Source organism: Callithrix jacchus, chromosome 7 (assembly GCF_049354715.1).
Source record: "Callithrix jacchus isolate 240 chromosome 7, calJac240_pri, whole genome shotgun sequence".
In the NCBI taxonomy this organism is placed as follows: domain Eukaryota; kingdom Metazoa; phylum Chordata; class Mammalia; order Primates; family Cebidae; genus Callithrix; species Callithrix jacchus.
Window position 1 is genome coordinate 15,866,950 of NC_133508.1, and position 20,016 is coordinate 15,886,965.

General features: G+C 43.6%; 1 protein-coding gene across 3 annotated transcripts in view; it reads right to left on the reverse strand.

Moving 5' to 3' along the window:
- DCLRE1C (DNA cross-link repair 1C) overlaps positions 1-20,016 on the reverse strand; it is a 39,595-nt gene that overhangs the window by 11,010 nt on the left and 8,569 nt on the right. For 2 of the 3 annotated variants that reach the window (XM_035306833.3, XM_002750054.6), the window contains 7 exons: positions 13,348-13,407; positions 9,846-9,901; positions 8,718-8,819; positions 7,406-7,478; positions 7,083-7,223; positions 5,548-5,649; positions 568-704 (listed from right to left, as the gene is read on the reverse strand). In XM_035306833.3, coding sequence (XP_035162724.3) covers positions 568-704; positions 5,548-5,649; positions 7,083-7,223; positions 7,406-7,478; positions 8,718-8,819; positions 9,846-9,901; positions 13,348-13,407 — 671 coding nt within the window. The remainder of the gene's footprint in view (positions 1-567; positions 705-5,547; positions 5,650-7,082; positions 7,224-7,405; positions 7,479-8,717; positions 8,820-9,845; positions 9,902-13,347; positions 13,408-20,016) is intronic. The other variant, XM_078329518.1, reaches the window with a different exon arrangement.

Consider the following 20,016-nt stretch of genomic DNA (forward strand, 5'->3'; position numbering starts at 1 on the left):
GCATGGTGGCGTGTGCCTGTAATCCCGGCTACTAGGGAGGCTGAGGCAGCAGAATCGCTTGAACCAGGAGGTGGAGGTTCTAGTGAGCTGAGATTGTGCCACTTCACTCCAGCCTGGGCGACAGAGTGAGACTCTAAAGAAAAAAACAACAACAACAGAAGAAAGGGGGGGGGAGAGGGAGGAAGGGATGGAGGAACCTGCTGCCGACATTCTGAATGGCCAAAGTTAAGGAAACGTTGCTAAAATATTGTGATCGTTATAGTCACTCCTCTGCTTCGCCAAGGGTTCTGTTCTCTATGACATCAGTTTTTTACTCTGAGCCAGGAACTCAGATGCCCTCAGTCTCCAACCATTTCATCAACCTGCCTAGAGGGAACCTCAGGATACACCAGCTGATGGGAATGCAACTGGTTTAGAAGTAGCATCCCCTCAGTTTAAAGTTTTAAGAAATTAATTATAATAATTATATTCTTGGGCTTAGGCTAGACCGTGCCTAAATGAAATAAAATCAGACAGTTTACTCAAAACAAAGTTTATCTCAGAAAACCTATGACATTGGTTTCTTACCTCACAATTACATTTGTTTTTCTGGTTCTTTCTCCAAACCACATGGTAGACGGCTTAATGCTAATTGTGTTAAGCGGAATTCTGTTTTTGGAAGTAATTCCACAGGGTAATTTGTTCCACTGAAAATATTCCTCTGCCTAAAAAAGATTTTAAAAACACAGAAAAACAGTTCTACATTTTCTACAAATCTGTTGTAGGCAGAGTCTCAAAAGTCTAAAAGTTTCCAGGCATGGAAATAAAAAAAAAAACCAACGCAGACATGAAGAAACAATGAGATAATTCCAAATGGGGGAATATTCTGTAAAACAACTGGACTCATCAAAACCATCAATGTGAGGACAAAGAAGCAGAAGATTCTACCCTTTAAGCCTGACTGACTGAATGCAATGCGTGACCCTCAAATAAATCCTGGAGGCCCCTGTTCTCCTATTTCCACAGGCTATGGAGGGCACTATGGGAAGAACTGGAGAAATGTGAGCATGAACTGCGTACCAGCTAACTACTGTATCAACACTAAACTTCCTGAGTATGAGAACTGTACGGGAGAATGTTCTTATTCTCAAGAGACACAGACGGAAGGATTTGGCATGAAGTACCATGGAGTCTGTAACTTTACTCTCAAATGGTCTGGAGTGGAGAGATGGTTCTACAAACAGAGAAAGAGGAAGAGAGCTGCAAAGTATTAACCTTGTAAATCCAGATGAAGGGTATATGGTGTTCCTTATATCAGTCTGTCTTTCTCCTTTTTCTATTTCTCTTTTTTTTCTTTTTGAGACAGAGTCTTGTTCTGTGGCTCAGGCTGGAGTGTAGTGGTGCCATCTCAGCTCACTGCAACGTCTGCCTCCTGGGTTCAAGAAATTCTCATGTCTCACCCTCTCAAATACCAAAAATTATAGTTGCACACCACAACGCCCAGCTAAATTCTGTGTTTTTAGTAGAGACGATTTCCACCATGTTGGCCAGGCTGCTCTCGAACTCCTGACCTCAAGAGATTTGCCCGTCTCAGCTTCCTTAAACTGCTGGGATTACAGATGTAAGCCACTGCACCTAGTCCCTCCTAACAGTCTTACAACTTTACTGTTTAAAAAGTTTTCAGGGCTGGGCATGGTGGCTCATGCCTATAATTCCAGCAGTTTAGGAGGCTGAGGCAGGTGGATTATTCGACATCAGGATTTGAGACCAGTATGACCAACAGGGTGAAACCCCATCTTTACTAAATATACAAAATTAGCCAGGCATGGTGGCACATGCCTGCCTGTAATCCCAGCTACTTGGGAGGTTGAGACCAGAGAATCGCTTGAACCCGGAAGGCTGAGGTTACAGTGAGTCCAGATCATGCCATTGATCTGCCCAGCCTGGGCAACAAGAGCGAAACTCCATCTCAAAAACAAAATTTTAAATTAAAAAAAAAAGTTTTCAGCCTCAGCAATATAGTAGGATTCTGTCTCTACAAAAGAATTTAAAAATTAGCCAGGTAAATCCCAGTTATTCAGGAGGCTGAGTCAGGAAGATCACTTGAGCCCAGGGTGTCAAAGCTACAGTGAGCCATGATTGCACAACTGCACTTGAGCCGGAATGACAGAGCAAGACTGTCTAAACTAAATTAACTAATTCAAATTACAAAGTTTTCAAAATACATTAGGAGGGAAAAAACTAACCAATACAAATGTTTTTAAAAGGTTGAAAAATAATAGCACAACTTTTCCAAAAGCATAATTTTTAAATCCAGAACCTTCCAAACCATTACCATTCTATCCCACTCAAATTTCTTCGGGGTGCCTTTGGTGCTATTTCTTAGGAAGCCAGAGATGAGAGCTAAGACTGGGCCCTGTGAGCTGTGACCTACCAGTTAGTATTCTTAAAGGCTGCATAACCTAAAAAAATCTCTTAAGCTACTAGAAATGGTGTCTCAAGGAAAGTAGCAATGACAGCAAAGGATTACTAATTAAGCTACTTCGTGGGATGTGACAAAATTCACAGCAAAAAGAAAATTGCCAATTCAAAGATTCATGGAGCAAGTGGCCCAATACTATGAGTCCAATGGAAAAAAGAAAAAGGTTTATATTTTATTTATTTACTTGCAACGGGCTTTCACTCTGTTACCCAGGCTGGAGTGCAATGGCACTATCTTGGCTCCCTGCAACCTCCACCTACCAGACTCAAGCGATTCTCCCACCTCAGCCTCCCAAGCATCTGGGACTACAGGCATGCACCACCGCGACCAGCTAAATTTTTTTGTATTTTTTGTAGACGGGTTTCAACATGTTGCCCAGGCTAGTCTCGAACTCCTAGACTCAAGGATCTGCCTGCCTTGGCCTTCCAAAGTGCTGGGATTACAGGTGTGAGCCACGCATGCTGCCCAGGTTTATGGGTTTTGTTTTGTTTTTTGGGGCAGAGACTTGCTCTGTCACCCAGCCTGAAGTGCAGTGGTGTAATCTTGGCTCACTGCAACTTCCACCTCCCAGGTTCAAGTGATTCTCCTGCCTCAGCCTCCCAAGTAGCTGGGATTACAGGCGCACACCACCATGCCTGGCTAATTTTTGTATTTTTAGTAGAGACAGGATTTTGTCATATTGGCCAGGTCTCAAACTCCTGACCTCAAGTGATCCACCCGCTTCGGCCTCTCAAAGTGTAGGGATTACAGGCGTGAGTCACGGTAGCCAGCTGGTTTATGTTTTATATCTGCATTTTATCCATCCAAGAATCCACTGGATATGTGTGTGTATATGTGAATATATATATGTGTTTATATAAGCATACACACACAATGAAGAAATAAATACCTGAATGCAAGTTAGAATATGCAGCTTACCAATCAGCAATAATAATTTATATTGCAGCTCTCACAATGGCCTAAAGGAAAACATTCCAGGCTGTGGATCAGAATTCTTTCTTGTTTGAAATTATGCTTTATCATAAGGGTTAAGCAACTGTAGGCTTTTGGCTGACTGAACCATTATTACCACCAGAATAGTGAGCTAAATGAATAAATACAATGTTTACTAAAAATATTACACAGGATTTAATGCTAAGGTATTTTAAAATTTAGAGAAAAATAATGATCACTCAAACCACTGCATTTAATGATCACTCAAACCACTGCATTTAATGATCACTAATTAGCCTTAACAATTTAGTATTTATTTTTATTTTTTTGAAACAGAGTTTCACTCTTGTTGCCCACGCTGGAATGCAATGGCACCATCTCCGCTCACTGCAACCTCCACCTCCCAGGTTCAAGCACTTCTCCTGCCTCAGCCTCCCGAGTAGCTGGCATTACAGGCATGCGCCACCACGCCTGTCCAATTTTGTATTTTTTTTTTGAAACGGAGTTTCGCTGTTTCCCAGACTGGAGTGCAATGGCACGATCTCGGCTCACCGCAACCTCCGCCTTCTGGGTTCAAGCAATTCTCCTGCCTCAGCCTCCCGAGTAGCTGGGACTACAGGTGCACACCACCATGCCCAGCTAATCTTTTATTTTCAGTAGAGACAGGGTTTCACCTTGTTGACCAGGATGGTCTCAATCTCTTGACCTCGTGATCCACCCGCCTTGGCCTCCCAAAGTGCTGGGATTATAGGCATGAGCCACCGTGCCCAGCCTAATTTTGTATTTTTAGTAGAGACGAGCATTCTCCACGTTGGTCAGGCTGGTCTCAAACTCCCAACCTCAGGCAATATGCCTGCCTTGGCCTCCCAAAGTGCTGGGATTACAGGTGTGAACCACCGCGCCTAGCCTAGCCTTAATAATTTGAATTTAAAAAAAGATTTTTTAAAGCAAATTCAAAGTGAAAGTCTTGTACTTGGTGTTTGACAATAGAAGGAGGTTCTGTGTTGGCATTAGAAAACAAAAGACGTGAGTTGCAAAGAAACTGGAAACATCCATTTCAAATAGAACCATCAGTACATGAAACTATTTTAAAGTGTAAAAAAATGTTATGTGTATATATTTATCTCAAATAAGTAGAAGAAAAGTAAAGCTTATAAACATGCTCATGTCACGAGTCTCAAAACTAAATAACACGGGATGGGTGCAGTGGCTCACGCTTGTAATCCCAATACTCCGGGAGGCCGAGGAGGGCAGAACACTTAAGGTCAAGAGGTCAAGACCAACCTGGCAAGCATGGTGAAACTGTGTCACAACTAAAATTACAAAAATCAGTCTGGGTGCAGTGGCTCACACCTGTAATCCCAGAACTTTGGGAGGCTCAGATGGGCAGATCACCTGAGGTCACGAGTTCAAGACCAGCCTGGCCAACATCGCAAAACCCTATCTCTACTAAAAACACAAAAATTAGCCAGGTGTGGTGGCGCATGCCTGTAATCCCAGCTACTTGGGAGGCTGAGGCAGGAGAATCACTTGAATCCAAGAGGCAGAGGTTGCAGTGAGGCAGGATGGCGCTCAGCCAGCCTAGGCAATAACGCAAGACTCCATCTCAAAAATAAATGAATAATAGATACGTAAATAAAATTACAAAAATTAGCCAGTAGTGGTGGTACATGCCTGTAGTCCCAACTACTCAAGAGGCTGAAGCAGGAGACTCACTTGAACCTAGGAGACTGAGGCTGCAGTCAGCCAAGATTGGGCCACTGCACTCCAGCCTGGGCAACAGAGCAAGACTATCTCAAAATAAATAAATACACACATACATAAATAGCACAAATGTTTCTTTAAGTTATAAGCTATAACCTATTATGGATTTCATTACAAATAAATTTGAATTATCAAACGTGTATAAATAGATTTCACTGGAAGACTAAGGATCTGTGTATTTACTATTATGAGAAGTACGGTAATGGAATACAGTAATACAATATATTACTGTACATTGTATGTACAAGCATGGCCTTGAGCTAACAACTTAGGATTGTAGCCTCTGGTTTCACATTTGTAACGTCAGAAACCTATAAATGGAACTCTTGACCTTTCTTCGTTTTCACAGATTACACAAACAATACGAGAGGAATAATTTACACACGTACGTTGGGATGGCGACATGCGTGAATCTGCGTGCTGCGGTCCGTTGTGAGATGATGAAGGATGTCAGGCATGTTCCTAAACATGTCTAGCTTATCCACATGAACCTAAGGAAAATAATATGTATATGCAAATTATTTGCAATGTATTTCCTATAAACTGTTCAGGGTTAATTATTCTGGGCAAAACAGTTAATGAACTAGCTCTCTCTTCATTCTCGAAAAGCAGTTTTTCGCTATTTCAGTGCATACTGGTATTCTGCCAGGATGTTAAACAGGCACAAGGCCAGCTGGCCAGGGTCACTGCCATCACTGATGGCAATAAAAAATTATGGAGACTCCACTCCTGGATGTCATTTAATGATGCTAATATTGTCCTACAGTCCTTCAAGAGAAATTCAATTAATATTCCTTGTACACCTACTATGCATCGAGCTTTATTCTAAATGTTAGAAATATAGCACTAATCCACACAGACAAAAACAAACAAGAATCATCTACCCTTGGCCAGGCACAGTGGCTCATGCCTGTAATCCCAGCACTTTGGGAGGCCGAGGTGGGCGGATCACTTGAGGTCAGGAGTTCAAGACCAGCCTAGCCAACATGGTGAAACCCCGTCTCTACTAAAAATGCAAAAATTAGCTGGGTATGATGCACATGCCTGTAATCATACCTACTTGGGAGGCTGAGGCAAGAAAATCGCTTGAACCCAGGAGGCAGAGATTGCATTGAGCCAAGAGTGCGCCACTGCACTCCAGCCTGGGCGACAGAGCAGGACAGCCTAAAAAAAATAATAATAAAGAATCATCTACCCTTAAAGGCATACACATGACGTGCAGCAGAGGAGCATGTTCTGTAAACAATACTCTCCTTGTTTACATTTGTTTTCAATGCTGGTCACAATTGCTAAATTTATTTCATGACCCAAAGTTTGGGAAAAATACTTTTTTTTTTTGTCTATGGGGCATTTCACACAAGGCCATTGTATGCCATTTGGGCTTCTGTAAATTTTCTCCCACGAGGATGCAAGTGAACTAAGATGATCTACCACTTCAGAGGAGCCGCCAACCTCTGCCGCAGACACATCTTGATAGGGTGCTTCCATCTGTCACTGTTTGCAGTTATGTGGGGGGCAACGAGGGAGAGGAAGCTGGGAAGATGGAAAGCTGGTGAAGCTAGGAAGATGGAAGGGAGCAAGAGAAAAGAATGAACAGGCTGGGAGCAGTGGCTCAGGCCTATAATCCCAGCACTTAGGGTAGCCGAGGCAGGCAGATCACTTGAGGTCAGAAGTTCAAGACCACCCTGGCCAACATGGCGAAACACTATCTCTACTAAAAATACAAAAATTAACCAGGTGTGGTGGTGCACACCTACAATCCCAGCTACTCCGGAGGTTGAGGCAGGAGAATCACTTGAAACTGGGAGGTGGAGGTTGCAGTGAGCCAAGATTGTGCCATTACACTACAGCCTGGGTGAAAAGAGCAAGACTCCATCTCAAAAAAAAAAAAAAAAAAAAATGAACAGTCAAACAGTTGCCATACCTGGATTCCAAATTCTTCACTAAGGTTGGTGAATAAATATTCATAGCCATAAGCTGCTTTGCAGTTTAGCCACACAACGTGGTACGGGCTCCGAGTGATCCAGCTTCCAACCAGCTCTAAGATTCCACTTAAACACTCCTCCTAGACAGGATTTTAAAGAGACGTTTAACAGGCAGAGAGCCACACAGAGCCTTTTCCTTCCCAACATTCACAGGTACTCACACCAATGGGGACAATTAGGATCTGACCTGTCACCCTACAGACTTCCTACTAAAAACACTGGCATGCCTAGATTATCACCCTCTTTCTCCAAGCAGACTTACCCGACTTGGAATTTGGAAAAATCTTGGATCGAAGAAAGTAGTATCTAAATAAACACTTTGGATGTCTTTGACTCTAAAAAGAAAAAATAATTGATGTTAGCCATCCAGTGTGACATAAATTATGTATAACTTTTTTTGGGGGGTTGGGGGAGATGGAGTCTCCCTCTTGCTCAGGCTGAAGTTCAGTGGCACCATCTCAGCTCACTGCAACCTCTGCCTCCTCGGTTCAAGCGATTCTCCTACCTCAACCTCCCAAGTAACTGGGATCACAGGTGTATGCCACCACATCTGGCTAATTTTTCTAATTTTTAGTAGAGACAGACATTCAATGTGTTGACCATGCTGGTCTCAAACTCCTGACTTCAAGTGATCCACCCACCTCAGCCTCCAAAGTGCAGGGATTACAGGCATTGGCTACTACGCCTTGCCAATTATGTGTAACATTTAAACTCTCAACTATTTTACAGGGTGTTCCATTCCTTTTGGAATTTTTTTTGTTCATATTGTTGGGAAGTGATTTCCACACAAAAAAAATTTCTAAGATATTGAATAAATGATCTATTGAATTTTTACAAACTCACTGTAACTACTACCCTAATCAACAGAGAACATCCCATTACCCCACTTCAAGAAGAAAAATTTGTTCTACTATTACAAATATTATAATCGTGTTTGATTTTTAATAGAAACAAAGGTTTATGTTTAATGGGAAAGGAACAACTTTTTTTTTTAAAAAAAAGCGTTTCACTCTGTCATCGACTCTGGAGTGCAGTGGCACGACCTCAGCTCACTGCAACCTCCTACCTCCCAGGTTCAAGCGATTATCCTGCCTCAGCCTCCCAAGTAGCTGGGACTATAGGAGTACACAACCATGCCCAGTTAATTTTGTATTTTTAGTAGAGATGGTGTTTCGCCATGTTGCCCAGGCTGGTCAAAACCGTTATTTGCCCCTTGTACAGTTCTTGCGGTTATGACTGAATAAAGTTTTATTGTTTTGACTGGGTGTGGTGGCTCATGCTGTAATCCCAGCACTTTGAGAGGCCAAGGCAGAAAGATCACCTGAGGTCAGGAGTTCAAGACAAGCCTGGCCAACATGGTGAAACCCCAACTCTACTAAAAATACAAAATTAGCTAGGTATGGTGGCACACGCCTGTAAACCCAGCTACTTGGGAGGCTGCGGCAGTAGAATCATTTCAACTCTCTGGAGGCAGAGGTTGCAGTGAGCTGAGATCGTGCCACTGCACTCCAGCCTAGGTGACAGAGCAAAACTCTGACTCAAAAAGAAAAAAAGAACTGTACGAGGCCCAGTACCTGCCCCCAGAGTGCAGAAGCTCCATTCTCGCGGCTTCTCCTTTTGCCAATCTGAAGTCTCCCGTGTACAAGACAGTTCCATTATTGCCCTGAAATAAAAACCTGAAAAGGAAATGTATCTCAGTGACTTCTGGGTCTCATAAAATCCCAATAAAGGCAAATACATGCGAGATGCATAGTAAATGCTTCCTGCAAACGTATCCATTATGATATAATGGTAATGATAATTACCACGATAATTAGAATCTCATGGTAATTAGAACCACACCAGGCACTCAGCTGCTACCTCTTCCCTTGGGTAGAAAACAACAGAATGGAGATGCTATCCAGTTTGTAACAGATGTTCCCTGTGATATGTTAGCGCTTTCAATTATATGTTGAGATCATTCTTGCTTATGGAGAGAGAAATCCATGTGGTGATAAACTACAAGGTCACTGGGGAAAGAGCTGCTGAAGACTTCGACTTATTTATTTATGTCTTGCTCTGTCTCCCAGGCTGGAGTGCAGTGGCACAATCTTGGCTCACTGCAACCTCTGCCTTCTGGGTTCAAGCAATTCTCTGCCTCAGCCTTCCAAGTAGCTGGGACTACAGGGGCATGCCACCACACCCAGCTAATGTTTACATTTTTTGTAAAGACAGGGTTTCACCATGTTGACCAGGATGGTCTCAATCTCTTGACCTCGTGATCCACCCACCTCGGCCTCCCAAAGTGCTAGGATTACAAGCGTGAGCCACCATGCCTGGCCATGAAGACTTCCACTTTATAAGAAAATCGTTTTTCAAATCTGATCTTCACCTCAGTCTCCTAGCTCAATTTGGGAACAAATGTATTTTAAATGGCTAGAAAAATAATCAAATCTTTCTAAACATAGTATTATTATTATTATTTTAAAGACAGGGTCTCAGTCTGCTGCCCAGGCTGCGGTACACTGACATGACTGGCTCCCCGCAGCCTCCAACTCCTGAGCTCAAGCAGTCCTCCCACCTCAGCCTCCCAAAGCACTTGGATTACAGACATGAGCCATTGCACCCAGACCCCTATTAATTTTAGACCCTAAAAATTTATTTCTACAAATACAGTATCTATCTACATATAATAAAATGACAAAATAAATGAGCCCCCTTACATAACTGATCCCGGGCAGTGACCAGCTGGTAAAAGAGTCACGACAATCTCTTCCTTCTAAAAAGAAAATAAAGAAAAAATAGTAATGGAAGCAGTGATTGTTAGGACCTACCTCAACAAAGCCCTCCTTCAGAGAACACATTTATGTACCTCCTAAGAATGTGCCTTTTCTCCCAATTTCCTCACTCTCCAAGTCCTAGAAAAAAGTGGAATCCTTGTCTACTCAATAGAGTTGCCGTAAGACTAATTTCACCACTAGTTTTAGAACCAAGAGAAATGAAAACCGATGGCTACACAAAAATGTGTGCATCAGTGTTCACAGCAGCATTCTTCACACCAGCCAAAAGGTGGAGCCAGTTCAAATGTCTATCAACTGAAGAATGAATCAGCAAAATGTGGCCTAGCCATACAATGAAATATTATTTGGCCATAAAAAGAACTGACACTTGCTACAGTGTGGATGGCCCTTGAAAACATCCTCAGTGAGAGAAGCAAGATGCGAAATGAACATGTTATATGATTCCACTGATAGGAACTATCCAGGATAGGTGAACCTACAGAGAGAGCGAATCAAATATGGTAGTGGTTGCCAGGGGTTGGGGAAGGAGAAAATAGGGAGTGATTCTAGTCAGTACAGGATTTCTCCCTTGGGGTGCTGAAAATATTCTGAAATTGACTATGGTGATGGATACACAAGTCTGTGACTCTGACTTCCATTTCAATAAAGCTATTTAACAATTTTTAAAGCCTGGGCCTGGTGCAGTGGTTTATACCTGTAATTCCAGCACTTTGGGAGGCCGAAGTAAGCGAATCCCTTGAGGTCAGGAGTTCAAGACCAGTCTGGCCAACATGGTGAAACCCTGCCTCTACTAAAAATAAAAAAATTAGCTGGGCATAGTGGTGGGCACCTGTACTCTGAGCTACTTGGGAGGCTGAGGCAAGAGAAGCACTTGAACCCAGAAGGTGAGACTGCAGTGAGCTGAGATGGCACCACTGTACTCCAGTCTGGGTGACAGAGTGAGACTCAGTCACAAAAAAAAAAAAAAAAAAAATTGTTTAAAGCCTGGGCACGGCCTGGTCCCAATTTACAGTCCCCATCATACTGTTTCACAAGGGCAGAGCCTGCAGGCACTACTGCCTCTCCAGCCATTCGCAAGTCGGGAGAGCTCTGCACACAACAGATTGCTGCTCAATGACAGTGACCCCTCATGGAAGTCTCCGTTCATTATGGGGGACCCTTTCAAACGGCTCTCCCCCTGGTTGGAGCTGGATAAACAATGCACAAAAGCCATGGCACACAAGAAGAAACAAAAAAATCAGAGTTGGGACAAGACTGCTCAAAACCCTGCCTGCTGTTAGCCCCCCAGCTTGGGGAATGCCTTTCACCAGTATCCCTGACTGTGACAAGGCCAGAAGCCAATCACACTATTCCCCAGAAAAGCAGTCCAGGATGATATTTACAAAGGTCCACCTATCCTTTTTTCCCCCCTTTTTAATCCTCCCTAAACTGGCTCTGTATCCTCCCTCAGGATAATCTGATGAGAGAAATACCTCTTTACCTCTCTGATCTTCTCCAAAGAAGAAATCTCTGAAAAGGTCAGTTTCTGTTCAGATCACATTCAAACAATACAAGACACCCTCAAAGCAGTGTGCTGTAATCCAGCTACCAAACAAGTATTGACCAAAATAGGAAAATACCTACTAGCTGTAAGATTTTTTTTTAAAGGGGTAGGGGGCATGTCTATAGTCCTACTTACTATTAAAACCATATATTCACAAAAGTACTACTTCAAAATTTAATGAGAAAGAAATTCTTTCCACTTGGCAGTGCCCCTGTTTTGAATAAGGGTTCAGAAAAAAATTACAATATACATGAATTTGCTACAAAAATATTAATCACCATTTTAAATTCTGAACATTGTAATAAACTCAGTAAATGTGACAATGACATCATGTAATAACAACAACCAGGGTCCCCATCATAAGCACATAATAAGGAACAAATCTGACAAAAAGTAAACCATGCCTAATCCTTTACAATACAGGAAATAAACGTATCTCTGTTAAGAAGTGAACTATAAGGACACATGTACACGAATGTTCATTGCAGCACTGTTTACAATAGCAAAGACCTGGAATCAAACCAAATGCCCATTGATAATAGACTGGATTGGAAAAATGTGGCACATATACACCATGGAATATTATGCAGCAATCAGAAATGATGAGTTTGTGTCGTTTGTAGGGACATGGATGAATCTGGAGAACGTCATCCTCAGCAAACTGACACAAGAACAGAAAATGAAACACCGCATATTCTCACTCATAGGTGGGTGACGAAAAATGAGAACACATGGACACAGAGAGGGGAGTACTAAACACTGGGGTCTATTGGGGGGAAAAGGGGAGGGCCAGTGGGAGGGGGAGGTGGGGAGGGATAGCCTGGGGAGAAATGCCAAATGTGGGTGAAGGGGAGAAGGAAAGAAAAGCACACTGCCATGTGTGTTCCTACGCAACTGTCTTGCATGCTCTGCTCATGTACCCCAAAACCTAAAATCCAATAAAAAATTAAAAAAAAAAAAAAAAAGAAGTGAACATTCCCAATCGAAAAGTCCGCAACTACACAGACGACAAAAAAAAAAAAAAGAAAAGAAAAAAAGAAGTGAACATTCTTTTCCCTCCCCCAAATTCCTGTGTTGAAATCCTAACCTCCACAGTGTTTTTATTAGGAGGCCTGTGGCAGGTGATTAGTTGTTGAGGGTAGAGTGAATGTCATCACTGCCATGTGATAACATCACTGCCCTTACAAAACAGGCCCAAGGGAGTTTGTTTGCCCCTTGACTATGGGAGGACACAGAACAAAGACAGCATCTAAGAACCAGCAAGTGGCCGGGCATGGTGACTCCTGCCTGTAATCCCAGCACTTTGGGAGGCCAAGGTGGGTGGATCACTTCAGATCAGGAGTTCAAGACCAGTCTGGCCAACATGGTGAAATCCCCTATCTACTAAAAATAACTACTGGGCACTGGTTGCTGTGGTAGGCACCTGTAATCCCAGTTACCAGAGAGGGTGAAGCAGGAGAATCGCCTGAACCAAGGAGGTAGAGATTGCAGTGAGCCAAGATCTCACCACTGTACTCCAGCCTGGGCTACAGAGTGAGACTGTCTCACAAAAAAAGTAAAAAACCAGGAAGTGGACCATCTCTGCCGGAGCCTGGATCTTGGACTTCCAGTCTAGAACCCTGAGTGATAAGTGTCTGTTGTATAAGCCATTCAGTCTATGGTAGTTTTGTGAGTACAGCCCAAATGGACTTAGGCAATCACAAATGGATTCTTTTTGCCTCTAAAACCCCACTCAATTACTAGACTTTTATTTATGGTTAAAGGAGTATTCAAAATCAAAGAGAAAGATTAAGGGTCGAGCATTTGACTGCAAAGCCAAAGAGGAAGATAAGCAACCATTTTAGCACATTTTTAAAAAATCAATATTTAATATTTAGTTACCTCTCCTGATGCTTCATCCACTAAAGATATCTGGGTAGGAGTTTCGATTTCAATAGATATCTGTAAAAATAAAATAAGAGATCATGTATATAATAGTTTTTCATGGCTTTACATGTCTTTGCCATCTGAAACACAGAAACAGGGCAAAAAAATTTCAGGCTGTCTACATACACAATTCTGATTACATTGTAATAAATATTTTAACAGTTTGAAAAAACGGTAAAGCAAAAACAATACCTGTCTTGAGGCAGATTTGGCAATATGTAGTAAATGCCTTATAAATGCATATAATCTGGGCCGGGCATGGTGGCCTCCCAAAGTGCCTGTAAGCCCAGCACTTTAGGAAGCCCAGGCAGGTGGATCACCTGAGGCCAGGAGTTCAAGACCAGCCTGACCAACATGGAGAAACCCTGACTCTACTAAAAATAAAAGTTAGCCAGGCAGGGTGGTGCATGCCTGTAATCCCAGTTACTCTCGAGGCTAAGGAAGGAGAATCACTTGAATCCAGGAGGTGGAGGTTGCGGTGAGCCGAGATCAGGCCATTGCACTCCAGCCTGCGCAACTCCATCTCAAAAAAAAAAAAAAATGCATATAATCCTTTGATACAACAATTCTATTTCCATGAATTCATTTTCCTCCTTCATTTCCCCATCTCTACCACTACCATTCCCCTCTCCCTCTGAATTCTGTCTTTGTAAAAACACCTGGTCATGTGTCCTGTGTATAAGTAGGTTTTGTGCCTCAGAATGGGTCCATGACAAGGATGCCTCGTACACTGGTTCTTTTTTTAGACCGAGTCTCAATCTGTGGCTCAGGCTGGAGTGCAGTGGTGTGATCTTGGCTCACTGCAATCACCGCCTCCCAGGTTCATGCAATTCTCCTGCCTCAGCCTCCCGAGTAGCTGAGGTGACAGGCGCCTGGGATTACACAAGGCTAATTTTTGGTATTTTTAGTAGAGATGGCGTTTTGTCATATTGGCCAGGCTGGTCTCAAACTCCTGACCTAAGGTAATCCACCCACCTCGTCTTTCCAAAGTGCTGGGATTACAGGCATGAGCCACCCCACCCAGCCCCATGTACCCATTCTAAGTGCTGCAGAACTCTCGCTGGTATATTTCCCCCTGCCACCAGAACAGAGACTAGCATGTTAAAGACATTCAGTAAGTATCTGATGAATGCATCAATGTGATTTTTGAACTTTTTAGTCCACTAATGCCCCAAAATTTACAGTGTCTAAGGTTTGGATGTTAAAATATTTTTCTATTTCTGCAATAAAACATCTTATTCATGATTCACTAATACTGCTAGATTCAGTTATTATCTTTATGAGGATTCTCACATGTTCATGTATGAAATGGCTTTTTCCATGTTTGCTGTTTTTGAGATATGGTCTCGCTGTCGCCCAGGCTGGAATTCAGTGGCACAACCCAGCTCACTGCAGCCTTGGGCTCAAGCTGATCCTCCCACCTCAGCCTCCCTAGTAGCTGGGACTATAACCATGTGCTTCCATGTCTAATTTTTTAATTTTTGTAGACATGTGGTCACACTATGTTATCCAGGCTGGTCTCAAACTCCTGGGTTCAAGCAGTCCTTCCACCTTGGCCTCCCACAGTGCTGGGATTATAGGTATGTGCATCATCTCTTTGGCTACCAAAGTTAAGCTGCTTATCTTTCTATTATTTCCTACAACAACTCATCTAATATATGGATTATTTCTTTTTTGAACATTTGGTAAAATGCACCTATAAAACCATCTGGACCAGAGGCTTTTTAAAAATAAAATCCTTGATAATTGTTTACATGTCTTTGTTTTGTTTTTGAGACAGAGTCTCACTCTGTCACCCAGGCTGAAGTACAGGGGCACGATCTTGGCTCACTGCAACCTCTCCCTCCCGGGTTCGAGTGATTCGCCTGCCTCAGGCTCCTGAGTGGCTAGGATTACAGGTGCCCGGCTAATTTTTGTATTTTTAGTAGAGATGGGATTTCACCAAGTTGGCCAAGCTAATCTCAAACTCCTGACCTCAGCCTCCCAAAGTGCTGGGATAACAGGCGTGAGTCTCCGACACCTGACCCTTGTTTACATTTAATGGTTACTGATATACTCAAGTTTCCTACTCTTCTTGCCTCAACTTTGTATTTTTCTATTTTTCCAGATATTTATCTACTTTGTCTAAATTATCAAATATACTAGCATATTTAATTTTGCAAAAAAATGGGATTGCTGCTGTTAGTAGTTATTTTTCCTTTGTATTCTTCTGTATTGTTATATGCATTTTTGTTTAAAAAAAAAAGTCAGGCCAGGCACGGTGGCTCAGACCTGTAATTCCAGCACTTGGGGAGGTCAAGGACGGCAGATCACTTGAGGTCAGGAGTTCGAGACCAGCCTAGCCAACATGGTAAAACTTCGTCTCTACTAAAATTACAAAAATTAGCCAGGTGCGGTGGTAGGCATCTTTAATCCTAGCTACTTCGTAGGCTGAGTCAGAAGAATCACTTGAACCCAGGAGGTAGAGGTTGCACTGAGCTGAGCTAACACCACTGCACTCCAGGCTGGGTGACAGAGGGACACTCCATCTCAAAAAAAAAAAGAAAAAAATCAAACTCAATCTTGGCAGAAATTGCTTTCTTTCCTTCCAGAACCAGCTTTTAATTTTGTCAATCCTCTTTTATTTTCTACTGTAGCTGTCAGTCTGTATACCTTAAACGGCTGCTTTTCTCTCTGTTCTGTCTTTCCTTAGGCTTGCTTTGTTCTCCCAATTCAATCTTACTAAGTTGAAGATTTCTTTATTTATTTTTGGGCTTTTGAGATGGAATCTCGCTCCGTCTTCCAGGCTGGGGTGCAGTGGCATAATCTCAGCTCGCTGTAACCTCCACCTCCCAGATTCAAACAAATTTCCTGCCTCAGCATACCAAGCAGCTGGGACTATAGGTGACCACCACCATGCCCTGCAAATTTTTGTTTTTAGTAGAGATGAGGTTTTGCCATATTGGCCAAGCTGGTCTCAAACTCCTGACCTTAGGTGATTCACCTGCCTCAGCCTCCCAAAGCACTGGGATTACAGGCGTGAGCCACTGTGCCCAGTCTCTTTTCTAATATATCTATTTAATGCTATCAATTTTCCTTCAAGTGCAAATTTAGCTGTGTTTCACACATTCTGACATGCCACATTTCTACTGTCCATCAGCTCCTTCCCCTCCCTACCATCGAGATGGAGTCTTGCTCTGTCAGCCAGGCTGGAGTGTAACGGTGCCATATCGGCTCACCGCAATCTCCACCTGCTGGGTTGAAGCGATTCTCCTGCCTCAGCCTCCTGAGTAGATGGTATTACAGGCACCTCCCACCACACCTGGCTCATTTTTGTATTTTTAGTAGAGACAGGGTTTCACCCATGTTGGTTTGGCCACGCTGATCTCAAACTCCTAACGTCGTGATCCACCCGCCTTGGCCTCCCATAGTGCTGGGATTACAAGGCATGAGCCACCACGCCCAGCCTCCTTTATTTTTTTGAGACATGCTCTGTGTTAGCCAGCCTGGAGTGCAGTGGTGCAATCACAGCTTGCTATATCCTCAAACTTCTCAGCTCAAGTGATTTTTCTGCCTCAGCCTACTGAGTAGCTGGGACTACAGGCACACACTACCATACCAGGCTAATTTTTAAGGTTTTTGTTTTTGTTTTTGTTTTTTAAGAGATGGGGGCTTGCTGTGTTGCCCAGGCTGGTTTCAAACTCCTAGATTCACACGATCTTCCCACCTCGGCCTCCTGGAGTGCTAAGATTAACACGTGAGCCCCGAAACCTGGCCACATCAGTTCTACATATTATGTTTTCTTTATTGTACAATTTCCTTTTTAACCTAAGGGTTAGTTATTTTACCCATTTAGTTTCCATGTGTCTGGGAAGATTTTAGCTGTCCCTGTATTTCTGATCTCCAATATCACTGCATTCTATTGTGACATAGGACATGGTCAGTTTCTGTAAATGCCATGGATACCCCAAAGTATTGTCTTCTCAACTCAGTATAAAGTTCTGTTTATTTGTCCACATTTATACGTTTTCTGCATCTTCACTTATTTCCTGCCTCCTGCTTTTTTCAGCATCTGGGAGGAGCATGTTAAGCTCTCCAGTGACAATTGGTGATTTCCTATTTCTCACCCTGATTCTGCGGTGGCCTCGTACTGTGCCAACTCATCTATGCTGGAACTATCTGCTAGAAACCCTTTCCGGGGTTTTGGGCAATGTTGTTGTCCAAAAGAAACATTCAGACAGCAGACGTGAACTAGCAGGCTACTTTTAGTGCTCTGAAGGGCACCGGAAATGGTACCAGCTCATGAACACTGTTGACCGTCTGGCTTAACTCAGAGACTTGGGCAGGGCCACAGCAATGCCAGCTTCTGCTAGGTGCCTCTGTGAAGCTTCTCTGAGTCCTGGGGCAGGTCCATGTGCCTCAGAGCCAAAGCAGGAGACCCGTGCTATTGAGGCTGGAGGAAGTGGAAGACAGAAGGGGGTTTCCATCTGTCCTCCCAGGCTTAGTGGACCATTTTGCATTCCAGTTTGTCTCTGCTCTCCTCCGTTTCTCTTCCAGCTTTCCTTCCTGACTGCTGGCCAGGGTGACTAGTAGCAACTTCCAGCCAAATGCCAGAGACAAGGGGAACAGCCTTGCTGTTGTAACTGCTCTGCAGAGGGAAACAAACCCCCTTCCCACTCAGAGGTTAGGTATTGAGGAGGATGATAGCAAGCATGAAAACACATGTGCGCACATACTCATACATGCGTGCACATACACACACTGAGAGAGGATGAGAAGAAAGCCTCTGTCACATGACAACACTTTTGGGGAGGGCAGCGTAGTCCCGAAGCTGGAGACAGAAGTGTCCCCTGCGGCTTGAGAGAAAACAGGAGCAAGCAGCCCTTTCCAGTGTGGTGCAGGGTGGGCCTGGGTATGCCTGGTTTAAACTTCACCACAGTGCTAAGGCAGACAGAGGCCTTTTTGCCAGCTTGCCCAAATATGGGCAGGAGGGAGGCACTGGCCTTGACAGCCATAAGCAATTTAACAAACAGAGGCCGGGGGCAGTGGCTCACACCTGTAATCCCAGCACTTTGGGAGGCCAAGGTGGGCGGACTACCTGAGGTCAGCAGTTCTTAAAGACCAGCCTGGCCAACATGGCAAAAGCTCGTCTCTACTAAAAAAATACAAAAATTAGCAAGGCGTGGTGATGCAGGCCTCTAATCCTAGCTACTCGGGAGGCTGAGGCAGGAGAATTGCTTGAACCTGTTAGGTAGAGGTTGCAGTGAGCCGAGACCACGCCACTGCACTCCAGCCTGGGTGACAGAGTGAGACTCTGTCTCAAAAAAAAAAAAAGCAGACTCTTTGTGACACGTGGGACAAACTGCTCTCCCAACTCCCACAAAGATTTAAGACCTACGCCACATAATGAACTCACATTCTGTTTACTACGGTTCTCCTCAGATTAAGCACCGGGTGACAGGGTTCACCCAGTTTCAACTTCAGCTGGAGGCTATTTTGTCAACTGCACATACGTCCATATGACCCGTGGCTTCTTTGAACAGTAACACCCTCCTCCACCCTTATCTTCTTTTGCCTTCTTTTGCCTAGTCTACTTTCTCTGATATAAAAACTGCCACTCTGGCACTTTTGGCTTCTAATTGCTTAGTAATTTTTTCCCCTTTTCCTTCCCCTCAAATTTCATTTTTCAACCTATAGTTATCCTTCTGTTTTATTTATGTCTCTTGTAGACTAATACTGATGCATTTGTCTAATTTTTTTTTTTTTTTGGAGATGGAGTCTTGCTCTGTCACCCAGGCTGGAGTGCAATGGTGTGATCTCAGCTCCTCTCACTGCAACCTCTGCCTCCCAGGTTCAAGCAATTCTCCTGCCTCAGCCTACCAAGTAGCTGGGATTATAGGCACTGCCACCACACTCAGCTAATTTTTTGTATTTTTAGTAGAAATGGGGTTTCACCCTATTGGCCAGGCTGGTCTCCAAGTGACTTCAAGTGATCTGCGCACCTCAGCCTCCAGAAGTGCTGGGATTACAGGCGTGAGCCACTGTGCCCAGCCAGATTTGTCTAATTTTTTTTTTTTTACTTAAACTGAGAATTTGTCTTTTGACCAAAGGTAGAATTAAATCCTCTCCTATATGTAGAAATTACTGTTAAAATCGGACTTTCTCTGCCTTCTTTGCATTTTCTATGCACCAGACGTTTTTCTCCCCTTGACAGCCTGGACAGCCATAAGCAATTTAACAACAAACAGAGGCCGGGGGCAGTGGCTCACACCTGTCATCCCAGCACTTTGGGAGGCCAACGTGGGCGGACTACCTGAGGTCAGCAGTTCTTAAACACCAGCCTGGCCAACATGGCAACATTACCTCACATTAGACAAATGCATTTTGTTCTGCCAAACGGAAAGTTACCCATTCAGCCAAGCACAGTGGCTCACACATGTAATCCCAGCATTTCAGGAGGCCGAGGCAGGCGGATCCTCAGGTCAGGAGATTGAGACCAACCTGGCTAACACAGTGAAACCTCATCTCTACTAAAACTACAAAAAAATTGGCCAGGCATGGTGGCATGCACCTGTAGTCCCAGCTACTTGGGAGGCTGAGGCAGGAGAATCACTTGAACCGAGGTGGCAGAGAATGCAGTTAGGC